General features: G+C 36.6%; 1 protein-coding gene across 1 annotated transcript in view; it reads left to right on the top strand.

The window, feature by feature from the left end:
• Positions 1 to 26,191, top strand: part of CPLANE1 (ciliogenesis and planar polarity effector complex subunit 1) — a gene marked incomplete at its 5' end in the record, with an annotated part of 139,460 nt that overhangs the window by 36,256 nt on the left and 77,013 nt on the right. The window contains 16 exon segments of the mRNA XM_079703531.1: positions 222 to 331; positions 444 to 602; positions 719 to 827; positions 2,701 to 3,001; positions 4,366 to 5,275; positions 10,394 to 10,542; positions 11,154 to 11,320; positions 11,838 to 11,926; positions 12,883 to 12,962; positions 14,255 to 14,332; positions 15,727 to 15,919; positions 19,308 to 19,601; positions 19,778 to 20,548; positions 21,768 to 21,934; positions 23,025 to 23,157; positions 24,019 to 24,073. Coding sequence (XP_079559657.1) covers positions 222 to 331; positions 444 to 602; positions 719 to 827; positions 2,701 to 3,001; positions 4,366 to 5,275; positions 10,394 to 10,542; positions 11,154 to 11,320; positions 11,838 to 11,926; positions 12,883 to 12,962; positions 14,255 to 14,332; positions 15,727 to 15,919; positions 19,308 to 19,601; positions 19,778 to 20,548; positions 21,768 to 21,934; positions 23,025 to 23,157; positions 24,019 to 24,073 — 3,765 coding nt within the window.

Below are 26,191 nucleotides of genomic sequence, written 5' to 3' on the forward strand. Positions count from 1 at the left end.
TTTCATGTGAGTGTGACATGTATGAAATATTCTGGAATAATATGTGTAAAAATTCTGTAGGGATCTCCACAACTTTTATATAAAGTATTGAGGATGAGCATGTTTCTTTTATAATCAACAGTATAAAGACATTTATTTTGGAAAAAAAATAACCAACAGTTGTTATAATATTAATGTATATACTCATGCAGTCTTCTTTCATATTTCCATTCCTGATTTAGGTTGCTTCAGAGAACTTTGTGCTTTGTGTTGGATGCTGCATGTCCGTGATAAGTTATCCTATAGTTGCAGGCAATATCAGAAGGCAAGAGAAAATGTGGAGGGAAAAAAGGTATCAATTACACAAGAATAAGAATAATAAATATTACTTGGGAAATAATTGCTTGATCGAAGTCTATCCGTCTAAAGTGAAAAGGAAATGATATCTTTCAATATCCATTTAGGACCTCGAAGTAAAGTTTGATTCTTGTATGGTTGAGCACTGTCTCAGTGCAGTGGAATGGGCTTGTAGAATGCTACCGTTCTCTCGGTTTTCTAATATTGAAGAACTTATTCAGGATCTAATTTTGAGCCTCATTGGAGAACTGCCACCAATCAGAGAGGTAATGTAAATGTAGGTGAAAATAAACTAAATCAGAAGCAGAGACTTTAAAGAATTTTAATTTTATTTGTAATTAAGAATGATACTCATAAAACTCATTTTTAAATTTTTCTGAAGGTAGCAGAAATTTTTGTGAAAGCATTTCCCAATCCTGAGGACATAAGGGTTCCTTTAAGAGAAAAATATCACTCTCTTCAACAGAGACTCAGACACTATGTTGTGAAAGGTATTATTTGTCATTTCTTAGATATCTGTTAGATAAATTGCTGAAGATTCTCATTTTGTTTTGAAAGCATTTATTTTCTAGTGCTCATGTTTTTATGCATTTCTCTTTGGAGATAGGAGTATGAGAAGTCAGAAACACTTCCCCATTACGGAAGCACCAATTCTGTTGCTTTGGAACCAGACAAAGCTGACTTCATGTCATGGCTCTGTCAGTTAGTAACTGTGTGACCATAGGCAAGTTGCTCGGTATCTCTGAGCCTCTTTTCCTTATTTGTAAAATGAGTATATTAATACTTCTTTATGAATATGTATTGAAAGAGGATTAAACAAGATAAAATATATAAAATGAATATATAATGCTTTGTATAATCAGATATTTTATTGAAGACTAGTATTCTCCTTTTATGGTTATTTATGCTCCTTATTTTATACTATGCATTCAAGATGACCTTATGAAAAATTTTTTTTATTGTGGTAAAATATAAATAATATAAAATATACCATTTTTAAGTGTACAGTTCAATGGCATTAAGCACAGGCATACCTTGGAGATATTGCAGGTTTGGTTCCAGACCACCATAATAAAGTGAATAATGCAGTAATGCAGGTCACATGAATTTTTTGGTTTCCTAGTGCATATAAAAGTTGTTTGCAGGGCTTCCCTGGTGGTGCAGTGGTTGAGAGTCCGCCTGCCGATGCAGGGGACACGCGTTCGTGCCCCGGTCCGGGAAGATCCCACATGCTGCAGAGTGGCTGGGCCCGTGATCCATGGCCTCTGAGCCTGCACATCCAGAGCCTGTGCTCCACAATGGGAGAGGCCTGCGTACCACAAAAAAAAAAAAAAAAAGTTGTTTGCAGTATACTATAGTCTATTAAGTGTGCTCTAAAAAAAGACAATGTATATACCTTAATTTAAAAAGTACTTTATTGCTAAAAAATGCTAACCATTATCCGAGTCATAATCATAAGCAAGTTATAATCTTTTTGCAGTAGTAGCATTAAAGATCACTGATCACAGGTCACCAAAACAAATCTCATAATAATGAAAAAGTTTGAAATGCTGTGAGAATTAGCAATATGTGACACAGAGACATGAAATGAGCAAATGCTGCTGGAAAAATGGCACCAGTAGACTTGCTTGAAGGTTGCCCCAAACCTTCACAGATATTGCAATTTGTAAAACATGCAGTATCTGTGAAGTATAATAAAATGAGGTATTCATAATATAGAAATTTTTAAAGAATTAAAATTACTCTCTGTTTTAGAACTATAGTCTAGTTATTTAAGTCTAGTAATATCCTATGATGTACATTATTGCATTAATGTACTTACATTGTATTTGTGATTTATATTTTTTCAGACTTTTTTGAAATCTCTAAAATGTCATGTTAATGTATTACTGATATTTAAAAATTTTTATGTAGGCAGTCTTGAAAAACTTCCCTTTCTGTTGTTTTCTGTTACTTGAAGTCAGAAAGGTGTTTTTGTTTCTTTGGCTAAAATTATACTTATTTTCTCTTGTGTGCCACTCTGTGGGAATGAGAAGAATGTTAGTGATTCTTTCTCTAATTATCCGATTTTTGAAACAGTTAAATTGCTTCTAAATTTTTTGTTTTCCAGGGCATACTTTTTTATGGAGTCACTTTTATTGTTCTTTAATGGACCTTTTCTAGCTTCTGCTGTTCTACCTTAAAAATATGGACCGTACCTTTCTAACAGATATTGAAAAAAAGTATGATCTGTAAGATTGTAGAACTAAGCCTTAGCCATCAGTTAGATTTCATGTTCCCAGGGGGGACCGGAATTGGATCCCCTTATGTCTTGAGTTGAAACATTATAATGAACTTTAAGGCCTTTTGTTCTTTTCTTTCTAGGTCCCCAAACTCAGGAAATGATGTCTGTTATCATGCATTCTATCCATAAAGTGAGGGTGAAAGCTCTGAAACGTGTGCAGAGAAATATAGGTTCTTTTGAGATGAATATATGGGAGCCAACTGAAGAAGAAAAACCAGCTGAGGTTCTAGGTTTTGACAAGTTTTCCTTGGGAACTAGTTTGAGCAGGAGCACACTCACAGAACCAGGGAATTCTCTGGTCCACAGTGATGCAGATACACCTGATACTTTCTCAGAAGCTTTGTTGGCTGAAGAAAAAAGTAGGATACATTTCCCTCAAAGGTACAATTGAGATCTCGTAATAGAAAGCATTCACTTCCTTTGGGAACAAAGTACTTTCAGTATTTTCATGCAACTGATGACCTGATTTTTATTTCCAGCAACCTCACTGATTGTATTATTACCACCCTCCATACCCACAAGAATGTGAGGAGTGTAAGATGAGACTGTTGAAAATCCATTTAAAATATTACTGAGATACAAAATAATTTTGCCACCTGAAGGTATAAAATAAAATGAGTAGATGAAATTCTAGAGTTCACTGGAGGACTTTTAGTTCTTTTAGCAATCTTAGACTTAAATAGTTCAGGATTATTTGGTTAGCTATATCATTTTTAGAGTTTCCAGGGAAGGAATTTGCAAATTCATCTTTTTTTTTTTTTTTGCACATTCATCTTTGAAGCTTGTCTGTAAATTGTTGAGAAATTCTTGCTTATCAGTTAAACCTCTGTTACTTTGATTTAAGCAGATTTTTTTCTTTATAATTCAGTATCTACAATGCAGTTTATCCTTCTCGTGACTGAAAGACTATATAATCAACCATAATCTTGCTTAAGTGAAATAATATCATCTACTTCAAACGTCTGCTTAAACTGTATCTGGTAGTATCATAAATGATGTGCTTGTTTCACCAAACAACTTCAGTGTTAGCACAGGAATACCTTGGAGACTGCTTATTTTGCATTCTTAATAGGAAGAGACATGGAGGCTTCAGCCCAGGTGCCTAACTGGAAGCTTTCTTTTACTGAGGGAACTAGGGATCTGTGTTCTGCCCTAAGAACCATGTTGAAAGGAAACAGATTTAAAAGTAATTATGGCTGGCAGTTAGGTGCCTGCCCAACAGGTTAATAGCAGAAAGTGTTCAGAAAAATACCCAACTTTTGTGTGGTATCCTGTGGAATCCTGAGGGCAGTCCTGCTTCTTGCATATCATACAGGGAAGCTGAAAGGGGTGGATGCAAGAGAGAAACAGAAAACTGTAAACTATGATGTGTATTGGTGGCTTGTGATTTTTTATTGACTTTGTATAGTATTTCTAAATTCTGACCTGTTAGAGGACCTGCTTTTTTTTTCCCAGAAAAAGTCATGTTTTTTTTAATAGTGAAATTTCTATGAACACCTTTTAATCTTTTTTAACATAAAATTTCCCTTTTGATATTAATCTGTTATATTTTTTGGACTCAGAATGTTCAGCTCGAGTGACTACTTAGAGATCTTTGCCCCTTATTTGAAAGATAGGTTACCAAGGCATCAGAAAACAAGAGGTATGACTTAACCAGCAGAGAGAATTTTTATTGTCAATGCTAAGATCATTTTTAGTGATTAAGTGATCTTAATTTTGTCTTTTTAAATTTTATTTTGCTATAGGAATGCCCCAAATCACATGGAATTAACATTGACTGGTAAGCCCAATGGAAAAAAGAAAATATGTAATCAGAAGGAAAACCCTAAAAGAAAAGAAGATCATGAAAAGTTGTTACAAAATGCACTTCCTGTAATAGGTGTTTGGGAATTTGAACGTGACGATGATGAATATATTAAATTCCTTGAACTCTTCTTGAGTTATGTTCTTGAAAGAGACCTACTTGGTTCCAAGGATGCTGGCATTCCATTTCTAACTAGCTTTTCTGGACATCTTAGAGAACATGAACTTAATTCTTTACTTTTTGATGTACATACAACATTAAAACGACGTCAGGGCAAAACCAAAAGCCAGAATGTGTTTAGAGCTGGCTCTTGCTTTGTTGTTGCTCCTGAGTCATATGAGTATGAAAAATCAGAAAACCAGACACTTTCGGCTTCTGTACTGGTTAATCAAGGGATCAAGCCTTTTTTAGAGAACGCTTTGAATGAAGTCAATAAAAATGAAGGGAAGAGTGGGTTGTTTGGTTTAAAACAGAAGTCAGTTTACAGAATACAAGATGACAATGCAGAGAAAACTTTAATACAGAGGTGGTCAAACCATAGTTTTTGCACTCCCAAGTCTACTGAAACTAGAAGATGTATTTTCAAAGCAATTCAATGCAACGATATTAACCCTCAAGAAGATCTTCCTCTAGCACTAAATAACACATTTGGCAGTATAAGAAGGCTGTTGGAATGGATGATAAGATGGTCTGATAGAAGACTGCTCTGTGATTTTGGTCTCACTGCGTCATCCTGTGAGTACAGTCCCGTCATTCGTGTAAAGACCTCTACAGCTGCCATTCTTACATCATTGTGGCTTTTGAAACAACCCTACTTTGCTACATATAAGGCAAAAAATGCCATTATTAAGGTAAATACTTGAATTGTTAATTACATACAAATGAGAATTCTCATTTTAGATTAAAACTATATTTATATTTCCCTATCTAATAAAGAGTCACTAAGTAACAAAGTTAATGACAATGCTGATTATAACCTGTATCACCTAATTTTTTAAAGTGGTTCCTTTAATTCTTAAAAATGATAAATTAGGGTTAAAGTGCTTTCAGAGAGGCTGTGAGGTTTTGAGGTTTCATGTGTGTTTATAAAAAAGAAAAAGAGTTCCCTGGTGGTCTAGTGGTTAGGATTTGGTGCTTTCACTGCTGTGGCCCGGATTCAATCCCTGGTCGGGAAACTGATATATCCTGCAAGCTGCATGGCATGGCCAAAATAAAAAAAAATTTTAAAAAAGAGATAATTTTAAGTGATATTACAAGTGGTATTACATTTCTGTTATTTCTTTTTAAAGTTTTAGGGTTTTGTTCAGATGAGGAAGAACTAGGCAGCTGTCCAGTTTTTATTACTGATATCTCATCGTATGTATTAGGGGATCATCTTTTCTTATATTATCTGGCAGATGAAGTTGGAGGACCAAACTTAGAAAGGCAGATGGATATCAGTAGAGAAATTAATGCTTATGGGCTTTTTTTTTTTTTTGTGGTATGCGGGCCTCTCACTGCTGTGGCCTCTCCCGTTGCGGAGCACAGGCTCCGGATGCGCAGGCTCAGCGGCCATGGCTCACGGGCCCAGCCGCTCTGCGGCATGTGGGATCGTTCCGGACCGGGGCACGAACCCGTGTCCCCTGCATCGGCAGGTGGACTCTCAACCACCAGGCCACCAGGGCAGCCCGGGCTATTCTTTCTTTTCTCTACCCAGTGGCAAGTAAAAGGCTGCTCTTTTAACCTAACTGTTTGCAAGGCAAGTATTTTTTTCATAAATATCTTTTGATTGAGTACTTGCTGTTGTACTCCAGAAAAAGATGGAGGTGAATTTCTTGGAAAACAAATTTCTATATGGTAAAGTAGTTGGGACATGGACTTTTTTTTTAATATTTGGAGAATTCCAATAGTATCTAAATTTGTTCTTTTTTTCAGTTTTATTGAGGTATAATTCAAATTTGCTTTTGTTTCCTTTGCTTTTGGTGTCCAAAAAATCATCATCAAGGAGCTTAACTGCCCGTCTTTTCTTCTAGGAGCTTTATGGTTTCAGGTCTTACTTTCAAGTCTTTAATACATTTTGAGTTAATTTTTGTGTTGGCTTCTATGTTGGCTGCATAAATATTAATTGATGTTATATATTCTTGATCAATTGGCCCCTTTATCATTATATAATGAGCTTCTTTGTCTGTTGTTATAGTCTTTGGCTTAAAGTTTGTTTTGTCTAAATATAGCTACCCCTGTTTTCCTTTGGTTTCTGCTTGCATGGAATACTTTTCTATCTCTTCACTTTCAGTATGTGTGTGTCCTTAAAGCTGAAGTGAGTCTCTTGTGGGCAGTATTCAGTTGGGTCTTTTTTTTAATCCTTTTAACTACTCCATGTCTTCTGATTGGTGAATTTAGTCCATTTACCTTTAAATCAATTATAGATATGTATGGATATGTATGGGCTTAATACTGCCATTTTGTTAATTGTTTTCTGGTTGTTTTGTATTTCCTTTGTTCTTTTCTTCCTCTCTTGCTTTTTTTTTTTGGCCATGCCGCATGGCTTACAGGATCTCAGTTTCTTTCCCAACCAGGGATTGAACCCAGGCCACAGCAGTGACAGTGCAAATCCTAACCACTAGGCCACCAGGGAACTCCCTCTTCCTCTTTTGCTCTATTCTTTGAGATTTGAATATTTTCTGTAGAGGTATGCTTGGATTCCTTTTAAAAAATCTTTTGTGGGTTTTTTGTTTGCTTGTTTACTATAGGCTTTTGCTTTGTGGTTACCATGAGGCTTATACTAAAACAAGTTATATTTGTAATAGTCTGTTTTAAGCTGATAACTTAACTTCGAATGCATACAAAAGCTCTGCATATTTATTACACTACCCCTCTCCCTGCATTTTATATTTTTGATGTAACAATTTATATCTTTTTACATTGTGTATCCATTAATTATTGTAGTTATAGTTATCTTTAATACTTTTGTGATTTATTCTTCATAGTAGAGTTATGAGTGTTTAACCCACCACCATTACAACACTAGAATATTCTGAATTTACCTATATATTTACCTTTACCAATGAGTTTTATACTTTCGTATGTTTTTCTGCTACTAATTAGCATCTATTTGTTTCAGCTTGAAGAACTCTTTTTAACTTTTCTTGTAAGGCTGGTTTAGTGGTCATGAACTCCTTCAGCTTTTGCTTGTCTGGAAAACTATCTTTCCTTCAATTCTGAAGGACAGCTTTGCTGGGTAGAGTATTCTCGGTTGGCAGTTTTTTTCTTTCAGCCCTTTTAATATATCATGCCATTCCCTTCTGGACTACAGAATTTCTGCTGAAAAATCTACTGATAACATTATAGGGGTTCCTCTATAGGTAACAAATTGTTTTTCTTTTGCTGCTTTTAAGATTCTCTCCTTGTTTTTAACTTTTGTCTCTTGGTGTAGGTCTCTTTGGATTTATGTTATTTTGAACTCTCTAGGCTTTTTGGATCTGATGTCTGTTTCTTTCCCCAGGTTTGAGTAGTTTTCAGCCATTATTTCTTTGAATAAGCTTTTTGCCCCTTTCTTTCTTTCTGGGACCTCTGTAATGTACCCTTAAGTTATCTGCACTCTTTTATTCTTCTTCCTTCTTGCTTCTTTGATTCCACTGCCCTATTTTTGAGTTCTCTGGTCCTTTTTTCTGCTTGATTTAGTCAGTTACTGAATCCCTTCAGTGACTTTCAGTTCAGCTATTGTGTTCTTCAGTTCTAATTTACGTTTTGTACTTTTTTTGTATTTTCTATCTCTTCCTTGAAAGTATCACTTTGTTCATGCATTGTTCCCCTCATCTCAGTGATTGTTCTTTTAGATCTCTATCAGGTAAATCACTTATCTCTTTCATTAAGGTCTGTTTCTGGAGATTTATCTTATTCATTTGTTTGGAACATATTCTTCTGTTTCTTTATTTTCTTTGAGTCTCTTTGTTGATTTCTGAGCATTAGATAAAATAGCCACATCGCCCAGTCTGAACAGAGTGGTCTTATGTAGGAGATGAACCTCATCAGTTAACCTGGCCTGAGCTTTTGGTTGTCTCTGAAACCTTTGTGATTATCTAAGCCTCCTTTGTTCTTAGTGATTCCTAGTAATTGAGGTTATGTGAAGAGTGTCAGTGTCCCAAAGGGGTAGATCACATTTAGCACCAGATGCAGGCTGATTGGAAGCCAGACCCTCAGACAGCATGTGGCGAAGTATGTAGTTAAGCCCTTCTTGGGGAGTAACCGGGAGATGGGTATTTTTGCCTGCTCCCTGTGGTCTGGGCCCACGTGTATAGCCATTGTGGGTATTCCTGCACCCATTAAGAACTGCTTCTTTGTTTGCTACAGTTCTGTAGGACTTGTGAATACAAGCCCTACTGGCTATCAGAGGCAGGTGATCCAGGGACCTCCCCCTCAGTCAGCAGCTGCAAAAACTGGGGCAACGTATGTGTGTATAGGCTTCTTCTAGGGAGATACTGGTGACTTGGAGCAGGCTAGATAGAGAAGATAGAGGAGGTGTCCATTGGCTTCCCTGGTCTCTGGGGAAGGCTGTAGCCAGGCCTAGATGAGTGCTCAGGTGCGGGCTCCCCAGGCAGCAGCTTACAAAGTATGCGGATGGACTCATTCCAGGGGAAGACTGGGAGATGGCTGTTTTTGCCCACCCCTCTGTGCTAAGCCCTGTGGGGATAGCTGCAGTGGAGTGCTCACACACTTGTTAATAACTGCTTCTTTGTTTGCTGTAGTCTTGTGGGTTTCATGGATACAAGACTCTTTGGCTCTCAGAGCTAGGTGTTTTGGGGGCCTGACTCTCAAGTAGAAGTCTTAAAAGTCTGGGCACTAAATGTAGGGTCCAAACCCTTTGCTTTTTAGAAGCTGGAAGTTAGAAGTTCCCTCCCGCTTGTAGGGTGCTGTTCCAGGGTTGGGGTTTATGGTCAGATTGTGTTTCAGCCTTAACTACCTGTTTCAACATGTGTTTTCTTACTCCCCTGATGTGTAGGAGTCACTCAGTGAGTTTCTGGATTTCTTTCAGTGGTCATTTTCTGTGTGTAGTTGTACATTCAGTGTGTCTGTGAGAGGAGGAGAATTCAGGAGCCTCCTTTGTTGCCGTCTTGGTCAACACCCCTCCACACTTTTTAATTCTTTATTTGTTCTTTTTCGAATTGCCTTCATTTTAAACTAGTTTATTCTGGGTTGAAGAAATTTTGTTTTGTTTTATGTTTTCTTTTTGTATTTCTTTTCGTTTTTTTGAGATCAGTTTCTGTTATTGTAAGGTAGTTTAGAAGATACTGTGATATTTGTTGTCATAGAAATTTTTAAGTGTTTCTAGGTGATGCATACCTAAATTTCTAAGTAAAACAAAAGAGATACATCCCTTGTATTTTTAGCTGCATATATTTTTGCCCACTATGTCATTTTGAAATAATTACTAAATGTCTTTATAACTGTAAAGAGAGTGAAATGAAAGCAACTTTACATTTTTATTGCTATTGTTCTGTGCCTGAAAACACTGGTGATATACCTTTCAAGTTTGTAAGGCTGATTTCTTTTGAATACTCTTTAGGTAGTCAAGCTTATTTTTTCTAGGTGGAATAAAGACAGACATTGCTTCAGCATCAAATATTGAGTATTAGAAATGCAGTAAATACTTGGTAAATGAATAAGAGACTTAATCAGGAGAAGTTCTGTAGAAAGTATTAATAATCTAAAAATATAATGAGGGCTTCCCTGGTGGCGCAGTGGTTGAGAGTCTGCCTGGTGATGCAGGGGACACAGGTTCGTGCCCTGGTCCGGGAGGATCCCACATGCTGCGGAGCGGCTGGGCCCGTGAGCCATGGCCGCTGAGCCTGCGCGTCCGGAGCCTGTGCTCCGCAGTGGGAGAGGCCACAACAGTGAGAGGCCCGCGTACCGCAAAAAAAAAAAAAGAAAATATATATATATATAAAATGAAAATTAAATGAATATTAAGTACTATAAATGGTTTGTTTTAGGTGCTAGAGAATAATTACCCTGAGCCTCAGAATGGACCCAATATAGAAAGTGATTTTAAAACAGATGCTGGCTGTTCTGTTGTAGTATCCACTCAAGGTGGGAGTGAGGAAAGAAATGATCAGAATGAATCTTGTCAAAGTACCTTGAAGTAAGTTGCTGATTATACCTTCCTTTTCAAATACCTTGTTTGGTGGTGTTTGGGCTTAAAGGAGAATTGAACCCTTGAAAGTTAAAGAAATGAGCATTTCTTTGAACTAGAGAAGCAGTAAGAGAGTGCTTTCTGAAGTACTTTAACAATTCATTACAAATTTTGTTTCTTTACGTGTTGGTCTAGCTTATATCTTGTAAGAGAGGAGCTAATTCATCCCAAGAGATCCCTTTATTATGTTCATTGATCTCCTGTGTCAGAGGAAGTTGAACTAATCATCTCATTCATTTTTACATATTAAGTAATATTACAAGTAATGTATCTTTGAATACTAAAGCTGAAGCCTTGGTAGCAGGAAGATTCCTTTGTGAGAATGGCAAATTTAGAAAAGTCGAAATTATTCTAATCCTTTGAGTAAATAAAAACCGGACGTTCAGTTACTCATTGAACAACCTTTTATTAAGCTTCTAGTATTTGCCAGACATGGTTAAAAAACAAACTTTATAAATACGAAAGCTTAGTTTGTTCTTTTTCAATAAACTGAATCAATTGAAAGCAAGCTCTTTGTTCCCAAGAATGAGTTATAATTTTAGCTGCTTCATTTTTGTCAGTAGAATGCCAACTGAAGTAAAAAATCTTGAAATAAAAGGAACCAATGATGAGATTATTTCTGTCACTGATGATACTGAAAAAGTATTTGTAGATATTGAGGAGGATCTTTTAGAAGTAGAAACATTTACACAGGAGGAAATGGATATATACTCATCAGACTATGAAGGTCAGTTCATTTAGCTAATATTTTTGTTTGACCTTACTAATTTGATATTGGTGAATGATTATCTGAGATAACTTAGTCTTACATCTAAATTGGCATGTTTATAATAGCCTAAAGCCAAATATTTAAAGAGTATTTAATATTTATGAAAAGTTAAGCATATTAACTTATAACCTGAATATACAATTTTGGGGCCTTTTGCCTTGCTGTGTAATTATTATGGGTCTCCTCATTGCTGTGAACCAATTCTATGAACCTTTCCTTGGCAGTCTTCTTTAAGACAGAAACTCTCAGAGCTTTATGTGGAGTTATACACACTGATATGAGGCCTCTCAAGGCTCACCTGTGATTCACTTGATGAAGAGGGGTTGTCCCTAGGTGTTTAAAGATATTTTTGTAAGGAGGATAGAAAATGCTTCTGCCATTATATTTGTTTCCTATAATATTTCTGAACATTCTAAAAAGAAAATTGATTATTTTTCAAAAGGTCAGTTTTCTCTTCCTTCTTGTTTCCGTGTAGAGGATGCCAAAGAATCTGTTGGAATTGTTAAAAGTCCCAGTATTGCCTCTTACATGCAGATGCAGACTTTACCACAGCATTTAGAAGAAGTAAGTCTATAAGTAGTGGATAAAGTTAAATTATGCTATGGTAACACTATAGTGTTTTATTCAATATATCCAACCAAGGCTATTATCTCTTAAAAGTGTACTGTGGACTGTAGAGTGTAGCCATGCAGCATTTTTCTTTCACTGAAATTCTATTATTAGTTAGATGTCTAATAATTTCAGGCAATGAAATGTTAATTTCATAAACTGCTGTACTAAATTAATTTAGTCAAGAGTGATGCAAGTGTTCCATATTCAGAATGTATAATTCAGCAATAGTGTGCAGTTTTTACACATACATGGACTTTTATGTATTACTTGTTTTCTCAAAACTCTATACGCTGGATTTCCAGGTAGAACACAGACATCTCTAATTATTGAAACAATTCCTTTAAGAAGGATTTTTTTTTTCTGATTTTCTAGTTGTTTTCACAGCGTACAGTTGGCCCTTGAACAACATGGCAGTTAGGGGCTTTGACCCCCATGCAGTAAAAAATCCTCATCCATTCATCCCTTAGTATTCACGGAGGATTGGTTCCAGGACCTGGCGTGGATTCAACCAACCCCAGATGGTGTAGTGTATTTACTGAAAAAAATCTGATATAAGTGCACCCCCTTAGTTCAGACCAGTGTTGTTCAAAGGTCAGTTGTACTTACTTATGTAGTGATGTGTGTGTAATTTACAAATACATTGTAAATACATTGTGAATGATTTCTAGTGACATCATTTGTCTTTGTAGTTTAATATGCTCAATGGCTCAGGGTGATGGGCCAAAGGCATCACAATATAAAGGTCTAGTCAGAGCAGGACTGGGAGTACATTTTAATGTTTGGTTTCGCACTTGCTTTTAGACTGTTTTTACTCCAGGCGAATGGCTAATGTGAAACTCAAGATAACTAAGACAGTAATACCTGTTTGTTTCACCTGTTTTCTTTTTGGGTACTATTAATTTTAACAGCATTCCACAGGAGAGGTTCAGTGTCCAAGGGAAGAACTGTTAGAGACATGTATGGAGGAAAAATCAACTGAACAGAAAGGGTAAGGGAGAAAAAGTATGGAAAGCTTTCAAAGCTCATCTGGGATTAACTTGATGAAGAGGGTTTTTTTTTTTCCTCATCATTAACAATATATATTTTAGGGTGATACTGTGTTCCTAGTGAAATTGTAACCTCAATTTAATAGTAGTGGTAGTGATGATTTTTAGTAAATTCTATACTTCTAAATCTTGGTAGAGTGAAATAAATAATGATGTCTAAAATGCTTTTTGTTCTCCTGTCACTATCAACCTTAAAGTAAAATATAGCTATGAATAGACCAGAGTTTATTCAGCTGCTAATTAGGGTACTCCCTTTCCATACTAATTCCACTTTTCATGGGTCAAGTAAAGAATCATTATGAGTTATATATGTATAATCTTTCACTGTTATGGTATGATTACTGCACACTGTCCATAGGGCTTTGATGGACACATACTCTGCTAGCTTTTTATTATTATTATTATTATTTTTTTTTTTTTTGCGGTACGCGGGCCTCTCACTGTTGTGGTCTCTCCCGTTGCGGAGCACAGGCTCCGGATGCACAGGCTCAGCGGCCATGGCTCACGGGCCCAGCTGCTCCGCGGCATGTGGGATCTTCCCAGACTGGGGCATGAACCTGTGTCCCCTGCATCGGCAGGCGGACTCTCAACCACTGTGCCACCAGGGAAGCCCGCTAGCTTATTATTGCTTCAAGGATAGCTGCAGGCAGTTTTCATTTGTTGCAGTTTGGGCATGATTTCTTAATTTTTAGAATTTTTGATGTTTTAGAATTTTAGAATTACCTCAGATAAGAGAGGCAACATAATTAGATTTTCTTTCTCTTCTTTTTTGTTCGGGTCTTCTGTGGATAATTAACAAAAACGTATGTTTAATGTCCTGTGCCTTTACAAGTAATATAGATATTTCTATTAATAGAAAACTAGTCGTTACAGTTTCAGATGTGATAATGGGCTCTGTAGTGTTCCTGAGCAAAGTGTCTGCTTCTTCCTAGGTAAAATTTGAGGTCCCAGCTAACTTCATTTCCACTCATTTTAGATTATATTATTTCTGTTGCCAAGCATTTAATAGTGTTCAAGTCGTATATTAAAGCCATCCAGACATATTCTTTGCTTTTGTTTGAATCTGTTACTATTGCTATAGAGACGGATGTAAATAGATTGTAATTACGAGCTAAGCATTACAGAAGATTAGAGGATGTTTAGACTCTTAGATCGCGGAGCATTAGATCACCTGGACCTTAGATAATGCGAAGAATATCTTGCTTCCTAATTGATTATTAATCTTTAATTGTAGTATGATTGAAGGCTCTATAGATCCAGAACACATCACTCCTCATTCATTTGGTGTAGATACAAGTTCAGAAGTTTCTAGGTGAGAATTTTTGTATACTGCACCATATTGATATAATTACAAATAGATAAGAGAATGAAATGATGCCTACTGTACCATTTTGAAATAATTACTAAGATCTTGACCAAAAACTAAGAGAGTAAAAGATTTTCCTCTAACAGTTGTGTTTTAAAGACATGCAGGAACTATTTTAGAACAAATCTTTTCTGGAAAAAAGAAGTAGTGGATATATTATTGAAAGATGTAGTTCTTGCTCATTTTCAGCCTCTAGCAGATCTCTAATAGCATATGAAATGCTTCTAATTCTCTCATAGAAAAGAGTCATCCAGTTGTCTTCTGAATTTATTTTACAGGAGTTGAACAGTGTGTTTAGTGTTTACAAATCGTGTTGAAATAGGAGAATGATATAGCACAAATTTGCTTTAAAAAAATTCTCCAGTATTAGAATTTATCTCGTTACTTGTTGAAAGCAAAGGCCAATAAAGTTGTCTTAAAATAGGCAGGTCAGTTGTAACGCCTGTTTTTTTTTATGGATTTCCCAAATATAGTTTTGTTATTAAGGATGTGAGATGCTTGATAAAAGGCAAATGTTATTGCTGAAAGGGAATGAATGTAAATCCAAATAAATATAAACACAGTTTAATGTGTTATTTTCTTTTTAGAGACAATGATCAGTTTATTTGGACATGATAGTGCCTGTTCCCTAATTTAGGTTATAAAATTGATTTGCTTGTACAACATTGAGTCCCTTCTATGTTTTAAGGAATCATCCCCAAACAATCATTTTATAAAACAAAACTGACTTTGATTTTTAACTTTTATTTCTAAATAAGCATTTTTGTTAGGGTTTAATTATTAACATCAACTCTCTGATTTGTTTGGAAATGAAATGTTCACAATACTGTTGTTTCACATGTAATGAAGAATGACAGTAGTTTGCTCTATCCATGTTAGAATTAAACATTTTTTTAACCCATACTTTCCATAGTTTTCTTAAATCCATTCTGGATCATTAAATTTAGTCCAAGAAATATATTCCTAAGCCAAATTAGGTACTCTGTACACCTAATCAGAATGATTGCACAGGTCTCAAACTCAGATGCCTGTAGGGACCAGGCAAGTAAAATGAACGTGAGAACTGTCCTGGGTTGTAACACCATAGGGAGGGGACCATGGCTGACTAGACATTACATGTCCCTTAATTACAGCATTTGGATGAATAACTGTGCTGAGGACAAATGTGTCTGGGGGCTGAGGGATAGAGTGAGATCGGCTTTAGGGTTTAAATTTCCTGAAACTTCCAGAAAGCTTTTAAAGTAGAATAAAAAAGTAGGATCAAAATACTCAGCTCATAGACATCTAATTTGTTTCTTTCTTGATTAATGTGTGTTTTTTATTTATATGCTTCCACATAGTGCACGGATCTCTGCATGTAAAGATAAATCTTCCTCAGCTCCACCTTTGGTATCAAATAGAGTCACTGTTGCTTCACAAACACCTGGGCCAACAGCTCAGCCAACCCAGAGAAACGAACCCAGGGCTCAGTTATCACATTATTCCGATTCTGTTAGGCAAATGCTTCAAGATGAAATGTTTAAATTAGTTCAGGTAAGCACATCTTCATATAAACAAGTAAGTCTACACATGATATATACGTAAGCTTTTAAAATATGAACAGACTTCCAGAGATGGACAAGTTAAAATTGAATTGCAGGGCTTCTCTGCTTTGGGCACTCTTGCTTTGTTATTCAGAAGTCCTAACTCTAGGGACTAGAGTCTAGGCTGAGTTCCCTACTTCCCATGACGACTTTTTTTTACTGAGCTCTTGGGGATGCAGAGCTGCTCACAAAAGTGAGGTGGGGGATAATCAAACCAGACCAGCGGCCCCTGCTCAAAGGTGCCCAAAGTTCATTTTCTAACACAGTCTGTCACATCACATTTATCATCCCCAAACCAAATGTTGGCTTGGTTTGAAATTGTCAGCTGCATTTTAAAGTATTGTTCACTTTGCCTTCCATCATCTTTTTCTCACCTGGTTATCCTTTCCTCTGTCTACCAACAATTTTTAAATATTTCCCTTTTCTATTTTATTCCTTAAACATTAATTTCCCTCAGATCTTCTCTTCATGTGTTCTACGTTCACTTTCATATCCTTTTTGTTTTTAATTGTACAATTTTCTTTTTTATTTATTTATTTTATTTTTCGCTGCGTTGGGTCTTCGTTGCTGTGCGTGGGTTTCCTCTAGTTGCGGCGAGCAGGGGCTACTCTTCGTTGCAGTGCATGGGCTTCTCATTGCAGTGGCTTCTCTTGTTGCAGAGCATGGGCTCTAGGCACACGGGCTTCAGTAGCTGTGGCACGCGGGCTCAGTGGTTGTGGCTTGTGGGCTCTAGAGCGCAGGCTCAGTGGTTGTGGCGCACGGGCTTAGTTGCTCTGCGGCATGTGGCATCTTCGTGGACCAGGGCGTGAACCCATGTCCCCTGCACTGGCAGGCAGATTCTTAACCACTGCAACACCCTGGAAGTCCTCATATCCTTTTATGTGATGCAGTATACCATTTTTATATGGATAATTCTGGGCACTAATTTTGTGAGTTTTTCAAATATGTGTACCGATTTTTATAAATACAACTCTTTTGTAATTAACTCATGTACAACCTCATCCTGTATAGTTTAACAGTGTGGTGCCTGGGCTCACAGCCAGGCTTGTGTGGCGTTCCCATGACTTCATGACTGATTGGTGTCTTCCCATGTGGACTGTGGCCTGGCCAGAGACCCTCACACATCCCACTGTGGGGCAGCCAGGACCGTTCCCATCCTCCTAGCATGCCCATACCCCTCCTTATGCCCTGCCCACACCCCTCCTCCAATAGAGACCTATGCCCTCCGTGACACCTCCCCATGTGCTGTTGCTGGGATGTTTATACTAAAAAAAAAAAAATCTTTGAACTATGGGTCCTGATGGGAATACTTTTTCAGCATGTCCCACTGTCCCATGGAACTTATTGAAACTGATTTTATTCTTATTCTTCTGAGTCTCTTCTTTCCCTTTTCTGTTTACTAGCATGACCTATTTTACCTGCTTAAGGTTTTAGAAGCATTTGTCAAACTTGTTTTTTGGATTACCTAGGGACTTTGCTGGTCACTGCCCTGTATATCTAACACATTCTCCAGATAATTCTGGAGAAGATTAAGAATCACTGCCTTAGAGAGTCATCTTCACCTTCTTTCACTACACGTGTCCAGTGTTGTACTGTGCCCTCTTGACTCTTTTGCCCACATTGTATGTCAGTACAGTTACTTGCTATTTCTATAGTGGTAGCCAACCTTAGGTTCTTAGAACTTCATACTTCCGTTGTCTCATATATGCATTTCTGAGACATTTTCCCCCAGATATTGTTTTAATACTCTTATTTTCATGCTTTAAAATCTTCAGTAAATTTCAGGCACAAATTTGTATACTATATGATATCAATCATGTTTTAAAAATACAAAGAATGGAACTTCCCTGGTGGCGCAGTGGTTAGGAATCTGCCTGCCAATGCAGGGGACACGGGTTCGAGCCCTGATCTGGGAAGATGGCGCATGCTGCAGAGCAACTAACCCCAGGCGCCACAACTACTGAGCCTGCGCTCTAGAGCCCATGAGCCACAACTGCTGAGCCCACATGCCTCAACTACTGAAGCCCATGTGCCTAGAGCTCATGCTTCACAACAAGAGAAGACACCACAGTGAGAAGCATGTGCACCGCAATGAGGAGTAGCCCCCACTCGCCACAACTAGAGAAAGCCCACAGCAACGAAGACCCAAAGCAGCCAAAAATAAATAAATAAATAAATAAACAAACAAATAAATAAATACGAGGAATGAAAGGATATACACTAAAAAACGTTAATACTAGTTATCTTTGGGAATAAGATTATGAATCATTTTTATTTTCTTTTTTATCCTTTTTTTCTATAATAAGCATATATTTCTTTTGTAATTGAAGGGACCTACATTTTTTTTAAAAACCCGCAGTGTTTCCTTATTGGCTTGTTTTAAGAAGTGCAGATTCCTCTGTTGGGTTTGAAAGACCCCCATGGACAGCTTTTATCTTCCCTCTTTTCCCACCATACTCTCACAAGTCCAGTGGTTCTCAAAGTGTGGGCCCTGAACCATTAACATCAGCATCACTTAGATATTAGGAACACAAATTCTCAGGCTGCCATCCCAGACCTACTGGAATCAATCTCTGGGGATGGGGCTCAACAAAGAGTGCTTTTAGAAGTCCTACAGGTGGCTCTGATGCATGCTACAGTTTGGGAACCACTGTACTAACCTCTCTCCTCATTAGCTATAAATTTCCTGCTCCATCTAAGCCAGTGTACATGCTAGTGGTTCCCAAGCTTTTCTGTACATTGAAATCACCTAGTCATCTTAAAAAATGCTAATCCTGGCTCACATCCCCCGGATACTCTGATTTTATTGGTATAGGGTGTGACCTGGCCATTGGGACTTTTTAAATGCTCCTCAAGTGATTTTGTCATTCAAGGTTTGTCAGCCACAGTGCATACCTTTGCCTTTCACTGGGTCAGCCCTTCCACAGGAATGCCTCTCTCTTCACCTGTTGCTAATCTCTGCTTTTTTCTTTCCTGAAAAACCTGGTCACAACACACCCATTTTAGGAATTCTTTAATTATCCTCACCCACTCCATCAGACCACTCCTTTATGGTCCCAGGGATGTTTATGTAAACTGCTTTACAGATAGTCCCAAGTCTCACTAGGAGTTCATATTCCTAGTTAACAGCTCCTTGAGGACAGGAAGCTATTCTTCTTTTCCTGTTGTTTTTTTTTTTTAAATTTCTCCCAGCTCTGCTTCCTATTCAGCATTTATGGGTCCAGCAGTTACTAAGACGGAAGTATGACTATTCTGGAATACTCAGATAATTATTGTTGCTTCTTTAGGTTCTTTTCATTATATTTTAAGATGTTTCTTTAATTTTTATTTTATCCTAGCTGCAACAGATCAACTTCATGAGCCTAATGCAAATAGTAGGATCATCCTTTGCTAACCTCCCGGATATACATCAACTTCTACAGCAGTCTCAGTCTGTGCATTTGGTGGGAAGCCAGGGATCAAACCCCACAAGAGGGAGTAATGATGTTGAAGACACCAGTAGAAATCTGAAGGAGAGATTTTTCGTTAAACCACAACCCATGGGAGAGTACACCAGAGAGCCTGGCAAGAACAGCCCACACTGCCATAAAGAAATTGTGCAATCTGATGAAAATAGTAATGGAAATTTACAGGTTATGCATCTTAAAGTACCATTAAAGTTGTCCTAGTAGTTCAGTTGTTGGTTATTTGAGTAAATAACTTATTTAGTAATTATATTCCACCTCCTCCAAAACATATTGAACATCATTTAAAAAGTAAGAGTTCGTAATATATTTTAATCTTACATAATATTTTTTTTCTCTTCCAGAATGTTCCACATAAGAGTGTTCCTTTTTGTCAATTAGAAGGCCAAACCCAGAATAGAGGACTAACTCCAGCATCTCAGAGCTTACCAACCACTTCGTTGTCTCCAGCCCCTGCTGGAAATACTCACCTCCACCTTTTGTCTATGCCCTCTGCCATTCTGAAGACACCTGAACTTATCCCCATTGCAAAAGCTTTCAGACCTGGTGATGGTTTTCCTTTGCTTCAATTTCAGCCCAAGCCTGAATTTAAGCCCCTTTCCTTCCATACAGAAAGAGTTCCTCAAGTTCCCTTCAGTCCTCCGCCACAGCCAAGAGTGGCTTGGGGATTATCTGATTTCTTCCAGCCTCCTTTGCCAAAGAGAGCAATGGACACTACTTCAATGTCCCATTTGAATTTGAGCCAGTATAATACTGAAGCCATAAAAAAAGCAGTTGAGCAGAAGAAATGGACAGAAACAATAATTACAGAAATCCCTAAGCATGTGAACTTGGATCAGTATGTTGGACAAGAAAACTTGACACCTCAGCAGGACTCTGCAACATTTATAAAACCAGAAAAACTGTTTGATGTTAAGCCAGGGCCCTTTGAGATATCTCCTCAGAATTCTTTTGGACTTCCATTATTGCACCTGCAACTTAAACCTCCTTCTGTATTTTCCTCTGCCTCAAGAGCATCAGTTACAGTTCCATCAATACCTATTAGAACTGTAGCAGAAGAAAGCAAATACCCAAGACTACCACTACTTCATTCATGTCTATCCCAAGGAAATATGGTAATGATTTTTGCAGTGATACGAAAGCACAGTCCTGCCTTTTTCATACCATAAATATACACTCAGTGAAAAGCTCGTACACACTTCTTTTTAAAGAAATAATGCTTCTGTTATTGAAAATAACATACAAAATTTGGTTTAAAATAATAATGGAGTACCTTAAAGGTTTTAGGTCTTTTTTGTATATCAGTACCAGAGTTTTCTAGACTCTTTCAAAAAGATGTTTCTGAGATTCTTCTCAGAGAAGAAATAAGAAGTAAAATAAAATGACCAGGGTTCTGTGTGTGTGTGTGTGTGTGTGTGTGTGTATCTGTCTGTCTGTCTAGAGAGAGAGCATTATTTGGGGTTCCTAGCAATTGTGATATGATTCCCTTCAAATCTACTACAGGTTAAAATTGTTAAATTTAGACCCAGATCTGTAAGTAGTTTTGCATACTAAAAAATTGTATCTTTTTAAAATACTTTAAACACAAAGATTAAAGCTTTATAAATCCACCAAATCATCTTTAAAGTTGTAACCTTTGATTTATGAAATTAAGACTGTTTAGGTTCTAGTTTTGTAAGTCAGTATAGTTGAGTAATTGAGTAATTCATTCTCTGGTACACTTTTAAGATTTGAAAATAGTGCCGGGAAAAGAAATGGTCATTCCTCAGAAAAAGTACTTATCGTGCCTTCCTTTCTTCTGAACGTATTATGAACAAAAAAGAAAGGATTAAAGGAGTGGAAAAGTAGACATTTTGGGAAGGTTCTAAAGAAATATGTTTAATTAGAGTAGTATAATGAACCCCCAAGTTACCATCACCCAGCATCAGTGGTTATCAACATATTGCTACTCTGTTCCATCCATAGTCTCCACCCGTGTCCATCCTCCCTATTCCAAAGAATTTTAAATCAAAGCTAGATGTTATATAACTTCATTTATAATTTTAAGGAAGATTTTTAATATGAAAAAGAAATTAAGAAGATGAGGACTTTTAACATAATTTCTGAAATAAAACGCCCAGTTGAAAATTTCAGGAAATGATTTCTAAAATCATTTGTACTTTAAGATGTGCGTACTCGTCTTACCAGTCCAAATCAGTTTGTTTTCTTTGATATGTTCTATCTCTTGCACATCTTAGTTTAATTTAAACCAATGTTTTTCTCAATTTTTTATTAACATATTGCCTAATTGAGGTTTGTAATTTTAAATTACTATGCTTTGTTTCTTTCTTATAGTACCAAAACCCACAACTTATTCCACTTGAAAACCTTATTGCATTTAAACAAATGCAACAAAAATTAACACATAATTTATTTGAACAAGGCAATCCTGGACACCTCCAGCTTCTACAGGTCAAAATAGAATCATCTGAATTGAGACAAGGAAAGGACAGTAAAAAAAGGCAAGTTTTACGTGAAATTTTATTTGAGCATATACCTGCAAACGTACCTGCAAGTTTATTATTAGTGACAATAATATAGTTATAAGACGGAAGTTATCTGGTTCAACCTCCCAGCCTGACACAATTGCATATTCAGTTTCCTTGTCAAGTGTCATGCATTTGAACACATCTTGTGATGAGAAAAATTCCTATAATGTGAGAAACAAATACTATTTTTGTTTACATTTTATTAAGGAATTCTTTCCTGGCATTCATAGGCTAGAGGTTTCTTTTTACATTTTTCTCTAACAGGATGAGCAGTCATCTTTTGCAGCACAAATATTTGATATCATGAAATCTTCCATATACTGTCCAATACACTGAAGTAACGTTAATTGTTATTCATCTTACCATATTCTCCAGACTCTTACAGGAAGCAGTGATGTGAATTGTTTCAGGGCACTAAGAAATGCTCATGTAAAAAGCAAGGCTGTGACTTCTAATGAAGAGCATTTATAATGTTTTACTCATAATGGATGTTCAAAACATGTATTAACTGGTAGATTATTACTTAGTTTAGAAAATACTTTAACAATTTTACATTTATCAGACCCTAAAATCTACTACCAGTGCTCTCTTTCCAGAAATGGTCTTTCCTTCCATCTTTTCCAGGTAAACCCTCTTCAAAGTAAGTTTTCCCCTTAACTTTTTGGGCTCTCCTTCCTCCTTGCTGGGATTTCCTCCTTGCTGAGGTGACTGAGTTTGCCTAACTTCTTCAGATAGGTGAATGGAGGTATCCAGTAGGGTTTCTGGGGCCAGCTTAGAATCTGCAGAAAAGAGAATTTGAAAATTACCTAAAAGGTGTAACTCTAACCTGGGACTCTAGTGACTAACACAGAAAAGTCAGTTCAGTATTAAAGGAACTAGAAATAACTTTCATGGGTCCCTGATTTGCTTGTATTCTAACAGAATATCTTGCTAATTTAATTAAATGGCACTGAAAATAATTTATTGACAAAATTTTGATAACTGTCCCACTGCATAGCATGATACAAATGAAAAACTGATGTTACTAAAATAGTAAAAATATATTTTACACTATTTTTAATAGACAAAGACGACGAGCTGAAAAAGAGCTGCAAGAAAAAAGATCAGAGAAACTAAGGAGAAAACTAAGTGTGACTTTCCAACCAGAAGATTTCATCATTAATGATAATGATTCAGAAATAGTTATGAAACCCAAGGTATAGAAAAACTATAATACATTCTTCCCTGGTCTGCATGTACACAGAGTTTGGAATGTCTGTGGTTTATCTAGTTGTCTGATTGCTGGAAGCTTCTGATTGTGACTAGGAGAACCTTAACATCATTAAGCACATAAATCTCTGCTGCATCCCTCTGTGCAACAGTAGACAAACAGTTGTGAATGTGAAAAGCAACTTCTTGGTAAATCAAAAACTGTAGTTTAGAGCATCTGCTTGTGTGACTTATATTTGAAATCACTCTGCCTTTTTTCTATGACATCTTAATGCATATCATGTTATTTGGGTTCCTCCTATGATAGTTTCACCTCACTCTTTTAGGTGCCTCTAGGATTTCCCAAACATAGGTTTGTTATGCAACCTATATTTTATATCAGATCTTTGCAAACATTCATTCTAAATTTGGTGACTATTTACCTGTATTTGCAACAAGAGTTTAAATAAACAGAAATAGTTTTGTTTACTTGAATCTTAGCACCCTTTCTTCAGTAAGTCCTCAAGAACATGTCTAGAGGCACTTAGTAAAATTTTGAGTCCATGAACAGTTTTGTTATTATTTGTGAGTTAAAGCTAGTCTTGCAGGAGAGAATTGCATATTGTAATTTAGTAACTGCATTAAATTGGTAATCCTCTTTTTTATTGTTTGACTTGTGAATTTTGTAAGCATCTTTGTGGAGTTACTTTGATAGAGTAAATAATTTGATAGAATAAATATTTCTAGAATTAAAGGATTTTAAACTATACCTAAAAAATCAACATTTCTCATAGCTATTGAATATTTTTTTTCAAAATAATGACTGTCTTTGAGTTAATCATAACTTGATCATTTGGGGATTCATTTAGGAGCAACAAGAACATCATGGTTCCCAGCCTTTGGAAGACTTTGACATTCCTTTTGGTATGTATATGCATGATTAATGTCATGTCTCCATTCAGAGTTAAAATCAGCTTTCTAAAAATATGTAGATACCTACCCATTTCCCAGGGATACTGGGAAAAGTGGAAATGTTTATGTAAGTGTTGTATGTTGTAAGCACTGTTAAAATGTTAGTTATGATATATGAAAAAAAAAAAAATAAATAAATATAAAAATATGTAGATAAAAATGAGACCAAATTGCTTTCATGTTATCTTTGACAGGATGGTGTATATGTGTGTATGTATGCGTATGTGTTTGTTTTGATGTGTTATCCGTTAGAGCAGTGGTTGACAAAGTATGGCCCACAGACCAGATCTGGATTACACCTGCTTTTGTGAATCAAGTTTTATTGAAACACAGGCAATGCCCATTTATTTACACATTGTCTATGACAGCTTTCGCATTGCAGCAGGTTCCATTTATTGCAAAAGGGACCATATGGTTCACAAAGCGTAAAATATTTGTCATCTGGCCCTTTACAGAGTTTACCAACCCCTATAGTAGAGCAATGCAATTAATTAGAATCTCAAATAAGATATTGATATATAAGGCCTAAAAGGAAATTATTGGAAAACGCGCCTGGAGTCAAATTAATCATAGAAAATACATGTACATTAAAGTAAAGGCATCAGTTCAGAAAAAAGAACTTGTTTATACATAGTAAATTCTTTTCTTTCTTGAATTGGTCAATTCATTTCTTGCCACTGAATGTACATGTTCTCCAAGCCTTTCTCTTCAGTATTTTTCACACATATACACACAAACACTCTTGTGCCTCTGCAACCATTCACTCTCATGACTTCAGCTTTTAAATTTTTTTGGTGACATTCAAATATACACCTTCCCTCTCTTTCTTTTCTACTTTCCCCTTAAATTCAACATGTTCACGGGAGTTCTTTGGTGGCCTAGTGGTTAGGATTCTGGGCTTTCACTGTGGTGGCCCCGGGTTCAATTCCTAGTCGGGGAACTGAGATCCCACAAGCTGCATGGCGTGGCCAAAACAAAAACAAAAAAAAACATGTCCACATTTTAAACTGGCATTTTCCTGTTAGTGATATCACCACTCATTTTATTGGACAAGATTTTTACCTTGGAAGTCACCCCTGATTTATCCCTCATGTCTGTTACCCCATTCTTTCACTTAAGCCTTGACCTGGTGCTCCCTCCCTTTCTCGGTGCCACGACCCAGCATCAGGCCTCTGTGTGCTGAGCAGTTGTCTCCTCACTGGCCTGGTTAGCTTCTGTTTCTCAGCTTCTTAATCTGTCTGGTGTTCTTCTTTTCCATGCACTTGTCTTAAAACCATTTTCTTTTTCATTCATGATAACATTCTTTCTCTTCACAAAGGTGGTACATATTCACTGGAGAAAATTTAGAAAATGCAAGTAGAAAATAAGACCAATATTAAAATCTCCAATAATCCCTCTGTCTAGAGATAACCAGTGTTAATATTCTTCTAGGGTTTATTTTCTGAATATCCCTACTCTCTATATATCTATAAATATATATATATATGTGTGTCTATATATATTTATATATAAAAAGAATACCTCCTCTACTTGTTTATAACTTACTTGTTTTTACATACTAGTATTAAGGTATATATCTTCCCATTTTACTAGATATTCTTCTACAATGTCATTTAAACTGACTGCGTAGTACTCCAGTGCATGTATATTGTGTCATTCCAAACAACAACAATTCTCCAATTCTGTGACATCTACTGGGTGTCCTATAATTCAGTTCCATTCTAACACTAATAACCTAGAGTTAGCACAGACTCCAGAGGTTAAGGAATCAGTCCCAAAAGACTCCCTATTTCCTTTAGACACCAGCTGCAAATGGGGTCCCCCAACACCTGCATTTTTGTCTGGTCAAATATAAATTCAGGGATTCCCATGACACCCCCACCCCCTACCACCAGGTTTACTAATTCTCTAGAACAACTCTAGAACTCACAAAAGCACTTTATTTGTGTATACAGTTTCATTATAAAGGATACAACTCAGGAACAGCCAAATGGGAGAGATGCATAGGGCAAGGTATGGGGTTTGAGGACACAGAGCTCCCACACCCTTTCTGGGTGCACCAACTCCCAG

Source organism: Hyperoodon ampullatus (assembly GCF_949752795.1).
Source record: "Hyperoodon ampullatus genome assembly, chromosome: 4".
Taxonomy (NCBI): Eukaryota; Metazoa; Chordata; class Mammalia; order Artiodactyla; family Ziphiidae; genus Hyperoodon; species Hyperoodon ampullatus.